The following is a 16,266-nucleotide window of genomic DNA, read 5'->3' on the forward strand; positions in this document are numbered from 1 at the left end:
CCGCCACGCTTGCGACTGCTTTCTTTCTCTTAGTCCTCTTTCTTTTTTGAGGGACATGGCTTTCCATTGCCATTGCAGCCTATATGAAAATAAAATACTAATGTTTTCTGATAGAATGTCAAACTAACTTATGGTTATGTTTGATGGATGCTTTTTCCAAAGTAAGTAACAATAAAAAACACAAAACAAAAACTACAAATTATAAAATACTACACTACTCCAATGTGCATTAAATGTAAAGAACATCATACCTCAACATCAACTATAAAAAACAAACAATGTAAGATAATGTAATACCAATAGTGATTTTCATAGACATGGGTGTAAAGTTATCAAAATTTCTCACCCTGGCCTCACGGAAAAGGGCCTTGCTTATTTCAGCAGCCATATGGCCCCTGACCTCACTGGGATCTTTAAAGACTCTTGAGTGGTTTTCTGACATGGTGCACAGACACAATACAAAAATACAGACAATAATAGACACACAATACAGATATGAAGATGTATGTGTGTGTGTGTGTGTGTGTGTGTGTGTGTGTGTGTGTGTGTGTGTGTGTGTGTGAGAGAGAGGGGGGGGGGGGGGGGTTGAGAAAGAGAGAGAGATAACTAGAGAAAAACAGAGTGAGAGAGACAGAGAGAGAGAGAGAGATTGAAAGAGTGGCTCTTAAAAGTGCCTTTGTTTTCTATGAATAAATATATATAGATATATGGAGATGTAGAGCAGCAAATAATCTGTAGAACAGACAAGAAAGCATCATTAGAGAAAAAATATAATGTCTACATTAATGCGAGACACTGCAGGTGAATAGGGTAAAATTTAAAAATAATAGATATCACCATGAAACTTCCTCAGTTGATTACTTACACAAGTATATAAAAACAATGTATTACAAGTTTTAGAAATTTGTATGTTTAATTATGCAAAGTAGGCATTATCTCATTAAATATGCGCAATTTTGCATATAATTTCAGTAACATAAATCTGAACATATGATAAAGCCAGGTGCAAAAATAATTTTTTTCATTTTGTTTACACACAAGATAAAAAAATAATTTCAGATGGGTTTCAGGATAGGGCCTATATGCTTTCATTACTTAGGAAATTCAAAAATATACTGAAAAAAAAAATATTTTTTTGATTCAAATGTCACTTAAATCCATCATGATTTACAAATCCCTTTGAAAATATCTTCAGAATACTGCTAGGTGTTAACCAGAAAGTTTGGTGTAACTACATAGGTGCTACATAGGCTGAGAGAATGACAAAAAACTCATTTTGAGAAAACGTCTTTTAAAATTTTGTAATGTAAAAATTCATACTTTTTTTTTAGAGGAAAACAACTATTTACAGACACAATATCTTGTCAAATATTTAGCAATCAACAATACCAACCATTTTAAACGCATCAAAACCTATAACTCAACATTTATAGATAGTAAATACGCAGGTCTGAGATACATACCGATTTGTAGAGGGGATCCAAGCAATGACTGGAAAAACCGCCAAATTCTCAGATGCGCGCAAGGAAGTGTGTCGCCGTCATGACAACAGACTGTCCGATTTAACATTAATTTTTTATTAGTCTTTATCGTTTTTTTTGTTTTCGTTGTCTGTATATGACTATCTGTCAATTCAGTAAAAATAAAAAAATACTAAATTAGTCCAAATATTATTTACACTAAAATGATGGATGGGGAGTTTGATTGATCAAGTCTGCCTCTAGTGATCCGGTTATCCGTGGTCCCGTCACGGAATAATCCGTGGTGCCATCACAGAATTTGTCAATAGGCAAAAGGCTATACAAACTGATCAGGGGTGATAAGATGTTCACAGTTTAATGAGGCTAATGCATCGCAAACACAGAGAACTTGAATTGCCTACTGAAAGTGTAGCAATATAGCAATATCGTCCAGTGAATGTGAAACAATCTGTGGCGACCGTTGAATATTCCGTGGTCCCGTCACGGAATAATTCCGTGGTCCCATCACGGAATAATCCGTGGTGCCATCACAGAATTTGTCAATAAGCAAAAGGCTATACAAACTGATCAGGGGAGATAAGATGTTCACAGTTTAATGAGGCTATTGCATCGCAAACACAGAGAACTTGAATTGCCTACTGAAAGTGTAGCAATATCGTCCAGTGAATGTGAAACAATCTGTGGCGACCGTTGAATATTCCGTGGTCCCGTCACGGAATAATTCCGTGGTCCCGTCACGGAATAATCCGTGGTGCCATCACGGAATAATCCGTGGTGCCATCACAGAATTTGTCAATAAGCAAAAGGCTATACAAACTGATCAGGGGAGATAAGATGTTCACAGTTTAATGAGGCTATTGCATCGCAAACACAGAGAACTTGAATTGCCTACTGAAAGTGTAGCAATATCGTCCAGTGAATGTGAAACAATCTGTGGCGACCGTTGAATATTCCGTGGTCTCGTCACGGAAATCAGGGTGACCAGAAGTTATCCTAGCGATCAAACGACGACAGAACAATGCAATATCAAGCTAAAATCACTTTAAAGCTAAATATTTAAAGTAGTTAAAGTAAAATATTTAAAGCGATAACTTTCCAAATTATAAAACGACGTCAATTGGGGGAGCGCAGGTGTTGTAACAGCCCGTGTGTGGACCACGGATGCTGCTGTCATTGACTTACATAGGCATCACTTCCGTGGGCACATCACGGAATTTTCGGCGATTCCGTGAAACTGCCACAGATTTTGAGTTAAGGGGCCGTGTTCATTTCACGGAATTCTGTGAGACCAGGTTGTTTTGACAATATAGTGTAACTCTTTCTTCCAAATGGCTGTTTATTTTGGTCTTTACACTGTTGAATCACACACTGTTACACTGTGTGTGCAAATGTCACACACTTGCAAATCCAGGTATTGTTCCTCAAAAGTGCTCATTATATCATCCTGATATCTTTTAAATGCAACTTTATTTCCCAGAAGATGATACAAATCTGTGCACCCTGAATCCTAAAATATGAAAAGCCGCCAAACAATGAGATTTAAACTGGAAATTTCAGGGAGTTTTGAAATGTTTGTGTATAGATCGGTGGCTTGTTGCACAAAGCCGCTTTAGATTTTAACCCAGGTAAGTTTGCGGTTAGATTGAGCAAACTCTGTTTTTTCGGGCTTATGAAGGTGGATTGGTTTTTAGCAGTGTTAGTAACCATAGTAACTTACACTACACGGCTAACCTGCTCTGGGGCAGGTTTTATTCTGGGTTAGAGATCGCAAACCCAAACTGGACCAATAAGCTGCAAGTAAAGATGCGATAAAGCCATACCGCCTGTATCTCTCGTTCCAAATTAAAGCAGTTTATAGTGAAAAAACTTCTCTGCTCATCTTTTGGTCCCAATTATTTATTATATTTATATTATATTAATTAGAATGACTTTTAATATATTCATATAATTATTATATTAATTGACAAGTAGCCAAATATGAATATAAATATAATACATGCATTCACAATTCTTTTAAACAACGTGTATTCATTTGAGCTCTTTGTGAACCTATAATTATTAGGCATATTTATTTGATTCACATCATGCATTGATATAGTCAGATATTCTTTAGCTGCCTCATCTGCCTTCTCAAACGTTCGCAGCAGCAGTGTTTATTCCTGCTAACACATTTAATGTCATGATCATTTTGAGAGCTTGTGAGAAGTGAATCAAACGGACACTGTAATTGGCTGTTTGCCGCACCTGTCACACTTTCAGGTGCATGCGCTTCAGAGTTAATCGCAAACTCTGGATTAAACCTGAGTTGACAGAGAACGTTTATACCAAGATTTGAGAGACCGTTGAACTTGATCTAAACCAGGTTGGATTTATCTGGATTTGTCAAATCTAAACCTACTCTGAAAGTTTGTTCAGCCAGCTTCATACAACAGGCCTCAGGAAGTCAGCAAACAACTTCCAGTCAGTGTGTGCATGAAGGAATCCTACATATTTTAAGTTTATTCTTAGTCTGATATTTGTATTATATTTGCTTGTTTTTCCAATAAATCTTAAAAATTATAAATAAATCTTTTTCTCCCATTCTTTCTAAATGTCAAAAAGTTTGCATACCAGGTGTTCAGTGATTTGCACCTGCATGACCATTTCTCTTTTTTTTGAGTATTGTGGTTTCATGTCTCTGATGAATCACAGTCACCTGATATTCGGAACAATACCACAAATGCGAGTTTGAAATTGCTTTAATACAACAGTTCCATGAACATGCAAAAAAAAATTTAAGTATCAGATTACAGTATCAGGTTAAACCTTATTTTTACTTTTAATATTTGCATATCTGATGTTTAATGTGACATGCAGATGAAGTCATGCACATATGGTGACAGCTGTGAAGTCAGTCTACAAAACACAGCACAGAGATTTATACACACCCAGAGAGACTGGACATTCACTCTACAGGTGACAAACTTCTCTTTTATTGTAATTATTTTTCTTTTTGATACTGAATGATATATGACAATGTTGCTGTGGTAATCATTCACATTAAAGGGGTTATGGTACAGTATGTTACATGGATCACTTGAATAAAACAGAACTGATCTCTATTTGTTTCATCAAAGTGAATTAGCAATTTTCTTGACATCATTAAGGTGCAATCTTAAAAATTCTAAAGGTTCTTTAATGGCATCTGTGGTTTCATGAAACATGAAGCAAAACATGTTTGTTATATTGGAAAAATATTCTTTAGATTTTTAACATTTTCTTCAAAGCCTAATAATTTTTTGGGGAAGTAAAATTGGTTCTTCCATGGAGTCGCTGTTTATTTTTAAGAGTGCATTGTGTAGACTTACTGCAATGTATTAAATATGAAAAATGCCCTTTTTAACTATAAACTGTGTTGAATTACTGGGGTGGACTGAAAATGTATCTTCAGTCTAATTTTTATTTTTTATTTTCATTTTGCTTATGTTGAACTGCAGTCTGAGTAACAATATATGCTTGTAATTCTCTCATCCTATAGCAATACTATTTATGTTTTTTGAGCTGTGCTCAGACAAACGAGGAGAAAATGAACTCCACCACACTCGGAGCTTCCACCAACTCCACAACCCCTGCCTCATTGCCAGTGGGGAATTTGGTAATGTGTATATTCAGCATCAATTTCCTGTTTGGTCTTCCCATACACTCCTATATTATATGGCTAATCATCACAAGAACAGGAAGTGGAGTTGCATCAGAGTTCTTCATCCTCAATCTGTCTGTTAGTGAGATAGGTTACTGTCTGGGTAGTTTGTTTTTTGTACTAATGAACTGGATTTCAGTTCTTGCACCATTAGCAATGTTTATGCAAGGACTTGGCATGACAGGTCGTCCTCTGTTTCAGTGTCTGATGTGTGTTGAGCGTTACCTGGCAGTGGTTCATCCTGTAACCTTTCTGAAGTACAAACCTCTCAGATATAGAGTGATCTGCTGCACTGTGGCCTGGATAATTATACTTGGCTCCTGTGTGGTCTTCCTGATCACATTAATGCTAAATAATATTAATGCAAATACATGGTTCTTCTTGATGCAGTTCTTCGTCTTCCTCTCCATCCAGTTGTTTTGTCTTGTGGCTGTTCTCAGAGCTCTGAAGCAGTCAGGACCAGGAGAGGGAAGGAGAGAGAGAGAGGAGGAAAACCACACAAAGAGAACAGCATTTTATCTCATTCTAATAACTACTGTGAGCATGGTTATCGCATATGTGCCAATTATGATTTCAGGAGTATTTATAATTCTGATGAACCAGTATAATGTGACATTTTGGGCCCCTGGTGTGGTTTGTTTTTTTCTAGCTAGTTTTGTTCAGCCTGTTCTTTATCTGCACCGCACCGGAAAACTCTCCTGCCTCTGTTCCTCATAAACTGAAAATGACTACACATTGTTTTACTTTTTTTATGTATTTATTTTTTATTAGCATTTTATTATCAGCTGAAGTGTCTCTTTCCTCTTGGTGTTTACTCTGATCCTTACATTGTTATATTTCATATTATTTCTTAGATTGTCAGTTCATGTTTGCATTGAATTGAAAAAAACATTGAATTGTCCCGTATTTATTTATACATAGTAGATCTAACTTATTATGAGTGTATTTATTAAATATGGTTATGTTTGATATCAGTGTGTTTGTTTATCCAATAAAATATTTAATCAGTGACCCAGTGTCACCTTTTGCTTATTATTTATTTATCTCTCTCTCATCTTGCTCTCTTAAATACTCAGTCTAAAAATGTGCACATCAAGAGATTGAGTTACACCTGTGCTGTCCAGTTTAGATGTGCAAAGATTAAAGGGGCTATATGCCAACTTTGTCCCCAAAATAAACGTAACAATAGCCTTTTTATTTTACCATTTATGACTCAAACATCTCCTGATGAGCATACTGACACCTTGTCCGCTCACAGTGGGTGCACCTATAAGCCTGTATCCTATTTTTCCTATTTTCTGGCGGGTCGTTTTTTTCCCGCGCTGTCTGCGGATGTGACGTCACCACCGCTGCGAGAGCGAGCAGAAAATAAGAGCAGTTCTGTTTTTTGGCCACAGGTGTCAGTCGCGAGTTTAAATTTCAGAAAAACGCATATAGTCCCTTTAAATATTCAGTCTGCAAAAATAATATTTGGGTGATCAATCTTGCATAGCAACATATAACAATATTATGTGGGTGGTATGTACCAATTTGTGGGTGGGACGGGTAGGACATGTCCCCACCACTTTTTAAAACATATCGCAGCATGGATGAACATACTTAATACAAACAAATAAACGTCTCCAGTTATTATCTAGTAGTTTTGTTTGTTTTTTAAAGGTCCCATGGCATGGCATTTTTCTATTATTTTATAATTTTTCCTGAGGTGTACTTATATTGTTAGTATGATTTTTTACATCATAAAATGTCATAATTTAGAAATAAAAGGCATTTTTTCTATACTGCTGTTTGCCCTGTGGCTGAATGCCCTGTTTCAAGAGGCGTGTCTGCTGTGAGACTTCAGTAAAAACGCCCAATGTTGTGATTGGCTGACATCTTTGCATTTGAAATGAGCGGAGGGGGCGTGGTTTAACGAGGTCTACGACGCACGAGCTGCTGCCAGAGAGACGGATGGACCTGAGTTCACTTCACATCAGTTCTCAGCACGTCTCAGTTCAGTGAACTGTTGTAATTGCTAGAATATACTTCAGGTTATTAGTTTATTTCTAGTCGGAGGGGCTGTCACTCATGTCAGAAAGTTAGTAACTTTAGTAAATTATGGATCAGCGCTGACTTGAGACGCAAACGTTTAGAACGATTCAGTCCGATTTGGTGAACTGGTTCGGTTCACTAAAAAGAACCGATTCAAAAGAATGATTCGTTCGCGAACCGGACATCACGGAGATGGAGCGATTGCTAACAAAGTTATTTATACTAACTACTGAGTTGTGAGAGCGCTGTCTGTCAGCGCAAATTTATTGTGTTTGTATCTGAGAGTTCTGAATAAACACGAGTCCCAGTCACACCGAGTCCGTCTTCATCATTATTCTACCAACTTTGTAACACATGCAATGTACCATTACAGCGAGATGAACGAGTTAGTAAGTGTTGATTATAGCATTATTTTTAGATATGTTCCAATCATATGAAAAGCGTCAGTGACGCGCATTGAGTACACAGCGCAAACAAAGACACAACAGCAGTAATCGAATGTAATCCAGTTTTATTGTGGGGATAGCTGGCTAGCCTAGCCGGATACCCTCACGCTTACCCCTCTTCTGCTTAATCTCGCGCCACGTTTGGTGCCTCCGCTGTGGGCCAGATGCAGTACTGGGGGTCGGGGATGTTGAAGGCCGACCGGTCAGTGCAGCCTGAGCCTCGGCGTGCGTGAGGTTTATCTCTAAAGAGATGTGAGTCTGCCGATGTTGAGCAGAAACTCATGACTGTATGCACATTGTAGAACAGATAGACGCGACGAGGACGTACAAAAACACTGACTCACAAGATAGAAAACACGAAAACACCGTTCTGTTGGGAGAGAGAGAAGCCGCAGTGTGTGCACGAATAATAAATAATTAGCTACACATAAGAAATCACTGATCACAGATCAGAAGGAACTGAAAAAAGACTTCTGTTTTCATTTGTACATCCAAACACTGAGAAACTGCCAGCATTCACTCGTTCACAAGCCATGATCTCTCGAGGACAAATATAGCGCTTGCATGGGCGTGCCAGATTCTCTGGGTAGAGGAAAGGGAGGTAACCGTTCCTCTGTGGACGTCAAAACAGGAGACTTCAGGATTGGCTAGTCTGGCCTGTCATTTTCTCAAAGGCAGAGAAAGACAGCCAGAACTCGGTTTTACACCGATCAACATTTCTATCCACTTGGGGACAATATTCAGGCTAGGGGAACTCATATTAATGTTGAAATACCTCATAAAATGAAAATGTCATGCCATGGGACCTTTAAATAAGAGACGATCTGGTACTTGTGGCCGCTGTTATCAATGGCGTGGATTTCTCTTGTGGCTCGTGCACTGTGCAGTATTCACAAGGATGAGCACTTTAATCTATCGCTTAATGCTGTTGTAGAGACTTTCTATTCGTTCAGTAAAATCACAAAAAAAAATGTCCCTGCTCTTGATATAGAATCGCTGATGATATTCTGTTTTGTTGAGAAAAAAAACTGTACAAGGGCAGATTAGAACCCAGAACCTCTGACACGCAAAAAAATCGACCACTTGACCATTAGGGAAATACAAACAAATTTCGCAAATCTGTGCATTTATTCATGTGAAAAATCTCGGCACTAACTATATTGTGTTTAGATGCAAGAATGAAACTATCACATTAACAACCGTGACATTGATGAGTTGAGTTATCTCGTCATTCATGATACAACGCTTCTATATATAGAAGCAATATATGAGTTTTTAGTCTTTCCGTGTTTTCACTGTTACTGAATAGGAGGCGCTATTACACATCTCCTGAGTATATTTTGGTATTCAGGCCTCTCAACATTAAAACAGTGTTTAAAGGTCCCATGGCATGGCATTTTTCTATTATTTTATAATGTTTCCTGAGGTGTACTTATATTGTTAGTGTGACTTTTACATCATAAAATGTCATAATTTAGAAATAAAAGGCATTTTTTCTATACTGCTGTTTGCCCTGTGGCTGAATGCCCTGCTTCAAGAGGCGTGTCTGCTGTGAGACTTCAGTAAAAACGCCCACTGTTGTGATTGGCTGACATCTTTGCATTTTAAATGAGCGGAGGGGGCGTGGTTTAACGAGGTCTACGAGGCAGGAGCTGCTGCCAGAGAGACGGATGGACCTGAGTTCACTTCACATCAGTTCTCAGCATGTCTGAACTGTTGTAGTTACAGCATATACTTCAGGTTATTAGTCTATTTCTAGTCGGAGGGACTGTCACTCATGTCAGAAAGTTAGTAACTTTAGTAAATTATGGATCAGCGCTGACTGGAGACGCGAAACGTTTAGAACGATTCAGTCCGATTTGGTGAACTGATTCGGTTCACTAAAAAGAACTGGTTCAAAAGAAAGATCGTTCGCGAACCGGACATCACTAATGTACCAGAGATGGAGCTCAGCGATTGCTAACAAAATTATTTATAGTACCTACTGAGTTATGAGAGCGCTGTCAGTCAGCGCGAGTTTATTGTGTTTGTATCTGAGAGTTCTGAATAAACACGAGTCCCAGTCACACCGAGTCCGTCTTCATCATTATTACCAACTTTGTAACACATGCAAAGTACCATTACAGCTGTCGAGATGAACGAGTTAAAAGTAAGTGTTGATAATAGCATTATTTTTAAAATAAAATAAAAGCGTCAGTGACGCGCGTTGAGTACACAGCGCAAACAAAGACACAACAGCAGTAATCGAATGTAATCCAGTTTATTGTGGGGCTAGGCTGGCTAGCCCGGATATGCTCACGCTTACCCCCCTTCTGCTTAATCTCACACCGCGTTTGGTGCCTCCGCTGTGGGCCAGATGCAGTACTGGGGGTCGGGATGTTGAATCGGGTGCAGCCCGAGCTTCGGCGTGTGTGAAGTTTATCTCTAAAGATCTGACTCTGCCGATGTTGAGCAGAAACTCATTACTGTATGCACATTTTAGAACCGATAGACGCGACGAGGACGTAGAAAAACACTGACTCACAAGATAGAAAACACGTTCTGTCTGGAGAGAGAGAGCTGCGTGTGCACGAATAATAAATAATTAGCTACACATAAGAAATCACTGATCACAGATCAGAAGGAACTGAAAAAAGACTTCTGTTTTCATTTGTACATCCAAACACTGAGAAACTGCCAGCGTTCACTCGTTCACAAGCAATGATCTCTATTCTCTCGAGCGTTTGCATGGGTGTGCCAGATTCTCTGGCTGGAGGAAAGGGAGGTAACTGTTCCTGCTTGGACGTCAAACCAGGAGACTTCAGGATTGGCTCGTCTGGGCTGTCATTTTCTCAAAGGCAGAGAAAGACAGCCAGAACTCGGTTTTACACCGATCAACATTTCTATCCACTTGGGGACAATATTCAGGCTAGGGGAACTCATATTAATGTTGAAAAACCTCATAAAATGAAAATGTAATGCCATGGGACCTTTAACAGGACTAACTATCTCTGGTCGTCCTCTGTTGTGTGTTGAGCGTTACCTGGCAGAATTACAGTTAACAGAGGTGAACGTGATCATTTCTTGTTACGATGAACACAACAGACATATTCACCTCAGAGAAGAGGCGTAGGCCTACATGGGTTACAATTCATGCCGTGTTTTTGTTCATCTTTATTTCTCACAACTGGTGTGCCTTTTCTGTGCCTTGGTGTGCGCGATGGAGTGAACTGCGCAGCACTAATAGAGTCTCACAAACACGCACCTTGTGCAGCCGGGCACAAAAGACCAATGGCCAAGGTCAAGAATTTCATTAAACAATGTGTAACAGAGGTAGGCCAATAAGAGCTGTACGTGTAAGAGGCTGATGCTAGAGGCTGCAGTCTTTAGCCCCCTTATTAGCGTTTCTGATTCCCACGCTGGAGCCTGCAGTTCGAGTTCCCCTCAGAGCAGGGCTGTTAGGACCGGTAACATTTGATGCCATGACTCAGGTGGAAGTGTGGTTTAGGGGGGTGAGTGTAACAAACGTAGGCCAGTAATAGCTGTGCGTGTAAACCTCACTTCCCTGATCTCAAGAGGCACTCTAGAGGCTGCAGTCTTTAGCCTCCTTGTTAGAGCCGGAGAGCGGGGTTCGAGTCCCGCTCGGAACGGGACAGTTACGACTGGTAACATTTGGTGCCGTGACCCAGATGGAAGTGTTGTTTATGGGGTGAGTGTAACAGACGTAGGCCAGTATGAGCTGTGCATGTAAACCTCACTCCCCTGATCTCAAGAGGCACTCTAGAGGCTGCAGTCTTTATCCTCCTTGTTAGAGCCGGAGACCGCCCTTACAGAAAAAACACATGAACTTCACATGTGCAAAAACACATGTGGTCATGTGATTTTGCACATGTGAAATTTAACATGTAAAAACATGTTAAAAGCACATGTGGTCACATGTGATCGCACGCACATGTGAAATTTAACATGTTAAAAGCACATGTGGTCACATGTGATCGCACGCACATGTAAAATTTAACATGTTAAAAGCACATGTGAAATATGTGGATCACATGTGAGCACATGCACATGTGAAATGTAACATGTTAAAAGCACATGTGAAATATGTGGATCACATGTGAGCACATGCACATGTGAAATTTAACATGTTAAAAGCACATGTGAAATATGTGGATCACATGTGAAAAACATGGGAAATGTGTGCTTTTGGAACATTTGCACATGTGAAACACATAAGTAAGTTGCAGACAGCATGATCAAAACTTCCGCGATTGTATTTTTCCTTCAAATATCAAGTCAAGAGAGTGAACAATGCGCATCAAGAAAGGAATGTTATTTCACTATTTAAGATGATACGTATTGGTAGCCCGTCTGGAAAACACATAGCCCCAGGATGTTGGGCTTTGCGAGCCCTGTGACAGTGGTAAGTTATGTTTAGTTAGACATGTACACAATGTAACATTGTATTTGATCTGTAACAATGCAATACTGTCACAAATTTAAAAAAAATGTTTACTCACATTAGTGTGTTGCTTCATTCATTCATGTAATCTCATCCTGTCTGCAAATCCAGTCTCTTGTTTACAAATGAATCCGGTGAAATGAACATACGTGCAATGTCTTCCCCACGTAAGCTGGATATTCATTAAAAATAAAGTTCAACCACACATTTCCAATATTAGAATCCGAAGGAAGCTTATGCAGGGACTGTGTTCTTCCACAACCAGGCACAGCGCAATATCTTGCTATCTTCGGCATGTTTACTGCTCGGTAGTGCGATCCGTTTAGCTCCACGAGTCGGTGGGCGGGGCTACAGAATCAGGCATACATATTTATCTGTTGAGGCGACATATTCTGAGATCGAGCGTTTTCTGGGCATGGTGTCAATAAAAGCTTTTCTTTGACTGACAAGGAAGTTTTCAGCTCCGAAACTTAAAGGATATTCTTATATCACAATTAACTTTTATATATCAAAGGCTCAAGGGAAAGTTGATTTCTCAATTCATCACCCCTTGAAGGCATGAAATACTTTATTGTACTATTTGTGACCCTGGGCCACAAATTTTTATGTCATCTGAAAGCTGAATAAATACGCTTTCCACACTGTAAAAAGTCCTTCAATGGTGTTGTCTGTAGGAATTTATTTTAAAAAGTATATTTATTCCAATAAATTGATTCCCTTTTCTTTTTGAATTCATTTAAGTTTTACATAAGTAAAAAGTGTGAATGTTTTTGTAACTTATTATTACCTATCAAAAAAATGATTTTACTGACCTTCACAATAAAATGCTTCTACAAAACTCTATTTAAGTGTTTATATCCAAAGTAAAACGTCACGACCCGCCCACATGCTGCAGCAGAACAACGTGATCGTTGCTCGTTGTCACCTGTACCGGACCATCTTGGATTTCTGTGGAGTTTTTGAGGGTTATACAACGTGCAACCGATGTAAGTAACTATTTACATTGCATAAAGTAAGGTTTAGCCGAATGAGCACACATTTATTGAACTATAAAATGTAAAAGCGCCGCCTGGTTTCAGACAGAAACATTAAGTTTGTCAGTTTTGCAGGCGCCGCATCAGGCCTTACCGAAGGTCTTGACATTAACATTAAAAGTTACGTTAACTGCTAGGTTTGTAGCAGACCTGCAAACTTGTCGCTTTTCGGCAACAATTGACTTTTTTTTGGTTAATTGGGTCATTTATGTGAATCGCGTAAAACCGGGGTGGGGGTGGTTGGGTGTGTGCCCGACTTTGCACAACTTTGAGCCAAATCTGCCCGAGCAGACTGATATTAGTACGTCTCATCACACAGGCAACCCCTTTGCGTGTCTAAATCAGTGGTTTGATCTGGTTTTCAGTCTGAACGTCAAGTAAATGCCTTGTCCGTTTGGAGAAACGGACGAGGTATTTACTTGACGTTCAGACTGAAAGACACACACACACACAGACACACAGACACACAGAAACTCAGAGGTATAACTTACAAGGCAAAATAAAAGTTCGGTTTAACTTGAGAAATATATCACTATTGTACAGTAGAGTTTAGAGACATCTCAGTGTAATAATACTAACACTAATGTAATAATTATAAACTATCAAAACTTTATTTTTTAAGTAATATATACATTTTTCTTCCATGTTTTAATTTTAACAGTATAAAGTTCAATTGTGCAGCTTTGTTTGACAAAAAAGTTTCATTAAGTATAAATTAATATTATCTTCATTTGATTACCAGAAAATACACAACACAGAATTTGTGGGAAATCTTTTTATAGAAATTTAATTAAAAAGAAAAAAAAAGAATATGGTTGTTTTTATTAATTCAATTAATTAAGTAGCTATAGCCTATATTTACTGGTAAATATTACAGTAAACAAACATCACAGACAATGGCAGACCAAGGTAGCTCTGGCATAATGTCAATAACACTTCTATAAATAACTTACAGTTTCTTTACAGTTATTGATGTATCTCTTAAGTACCGAATTGCAGGTACCGATTAAAATGTGAATGGTACCCAACCCTACTGTTTACACAATAGCCGATGCGAGAGTAAGTGTAACATAAAGCAATATGGCAACCGTGTTAATCTCTTTTTGCATGGGATGCATTTCTAACAACATAGGGCTATTTAGATAAACAATTTGGCGAGAGTGTTGTTTTAGGCTAATACGCCAACAGCAAATTGTCATTAAAAAAAATCACAAAAAAATTGAGCCGGGGGCACGCAATGTGGTATCATGAACATTCGTAAATATGTATACGTGTGTGTTGCAAAGCAGCTGTTTATGGACCTAGTCCGCTTTAAAATGTTTTTTGTTTTTAAACGCTTTAACTTAATCTGTTGATATATTTAACAATAACATCAATGATCCTGATATTTTCATAAATAAACTCTTCTTTCATTTGTGTTGCTTCTTTAGAAGACCATCAGAACAACTGGGAGGAGGGATTCAAGGAGTAGGTAAGCTCTTTAGTAGGTGGAATTTAGGTAAATGTTTCAGAGGTTTGTTGTTATCTGTCATTTAGAATTAAGGTAACCAAAAGTCAGTTATTGAGAGTCGGGGAAAAAAACTAAATTCTCATCCCTTTCTAATTTTTAATGACAGATGGGATGGCCTTGTAAATTATGCAGTGCTGTTGTACCAGCAAAGACTGATATGAAGTGTCCAAAGGTGTGAGCAAAGTTTCTTTTATTTTCATGATTTTTGGACAAACACACTCTGTCTGTGAGTTGCTTTGCAATTACAAATAGAAACAATGAGCACATTTGAACTAGTTTTTAACCTTGAGGTTCCATGAACGTCTATATCAGACGTGCAGAACACGTCCAAAACAGACATCATAAAAACTTTAATTCTGGCTCCTCAGTGGAGGTCTTTTCAACGTACACCTCTAGTGACAAAGATGTCTTTTGGACATAACTTTGCTTAGTGGGAATCATCTGATGATATAACTGTAAGAGTGGCATTTTCAGATACTTTTACTTAACCACACCTATGTGTTATCAGCTGAACCCCTCTCCCCTTTGAGGATTTAGGCCTTGGAGGTGACTTGTGTATGTGATGTAGTCTAGCAGGTTTGTTGTGTCAAGTGAGACTGTACTGAAAGTTGTACTATGAAGCCAGTTCAACAGGCCAGGCTTTCTGTGCAGGAGCTGACTCGACCAAACTTAAAACCTTTTGTGAACTTTAAATGTGTGATTTTATTGAAGGCTTTTGAAGTTCTTTCTTTGTTGTCACTTATTGTTCTGTTTATGTCTCATACAGGGAAAAACAGAGAGCAGTGTCCACGAGGACTTGAAAATGAGCAATATGCAGATATATGTCTGCCGTGAACCAGATGCAGTGGGCATCTTCATTGAGGGAATCCCAGTCCTTACTGATCTTGGAAATCTGGCCAGGGCATGTTGCCTGCTTCTGGGGATGAAATATGCTCTGAACCTGCAGTATCCACCACAACTCTGCAAAACATTTGAGGTGTTCCAAAGACTTTTTGTGGGACTTGACACACTGTCCCCAAAACCTTCCTCCCGATTCATGACACTAAAAAACAAACTTCTGAGTTAGTTGGTCAAATGCCAGCCTCGCTCTCATAAATGGCAATGTCATTGTGTTTTCAAGAGTTTTTCAGAAGATCGTTCTGAATGTTTAATTGTTAATTGGCTGCAGTTCAGAAGTTCTGTTATATAAACCATTTTATGGTAAAATGTTTTAATACATACTAAGATGTACTGTGCACTTACGGATTGAAGCTGAAGTCAGTTATTTTGTGTCAGATGCCGTGATCCGGCTTCCCTGTGTTTTATTTTAATGTCCTTGTAAGGATATATGTAAGATTGTTATTTATTTTTATTTTTTTTATGTTTTCTTTGCTTCACCACTCTTGCTCGGTGGGCAGTTTAACTGAGAAAAACGTGATAGTCAAGCACAGACTTTTTCAGTTCCTGGATAAGCCTCCAGCTGCTGGGCCCTTGACTCAGTTCTGTTATGTCAAATGCTGAGGTCAGAGGCCCTTTATTTTATTTTATTTTATTTTATTTTATTTCATTGTCAAATGTTTTAGTAGAATATGGCAAAGATTGTACTTAAAACATGTTCTTGTATTAGTTTATGTTTTAATACATATGAAAAGGTACTGTACAGTG

General features: G+C 38.5%; 1 protein-coding gene across 1 annotated transcript; it reads left to right on the forward strand.

Moving 5' to 3' along the window:
• Positions 1–5,046: 5,046 nt before the first annotated feature.
• LOC307137113 (G-protein coupled receptor 35-like) lies at positions 5,047–15,688 on the forward strand (the record flags this gene model as incomplete). Its single annotated transcript, XM_079834592.1, has 2 exons — positions 5,047–5,793; positions 15,389–15,688. 2 exons carry the CDS (start codon positions 5,047–5,049, stop codon positions 15,686–15,688), a joined length of 1,047 nt encoding a protein of 348 aa, XP_079690718.1.
• Positions 15,689–16,266: the final 578 nt, after the last annotated feature.

The sequence above is a fragment of the Gobio gobio genome (genome assembly GCF_949357685.1).
Source record: "Gobio gobio genome assembly, chromosome: 14".
Lineage (NCBI taxonomy): Eukaryota > Metazoa > Chordata > Actinopteri > Cypriniformes > Gobionidae > Gobio > Gobio gobio.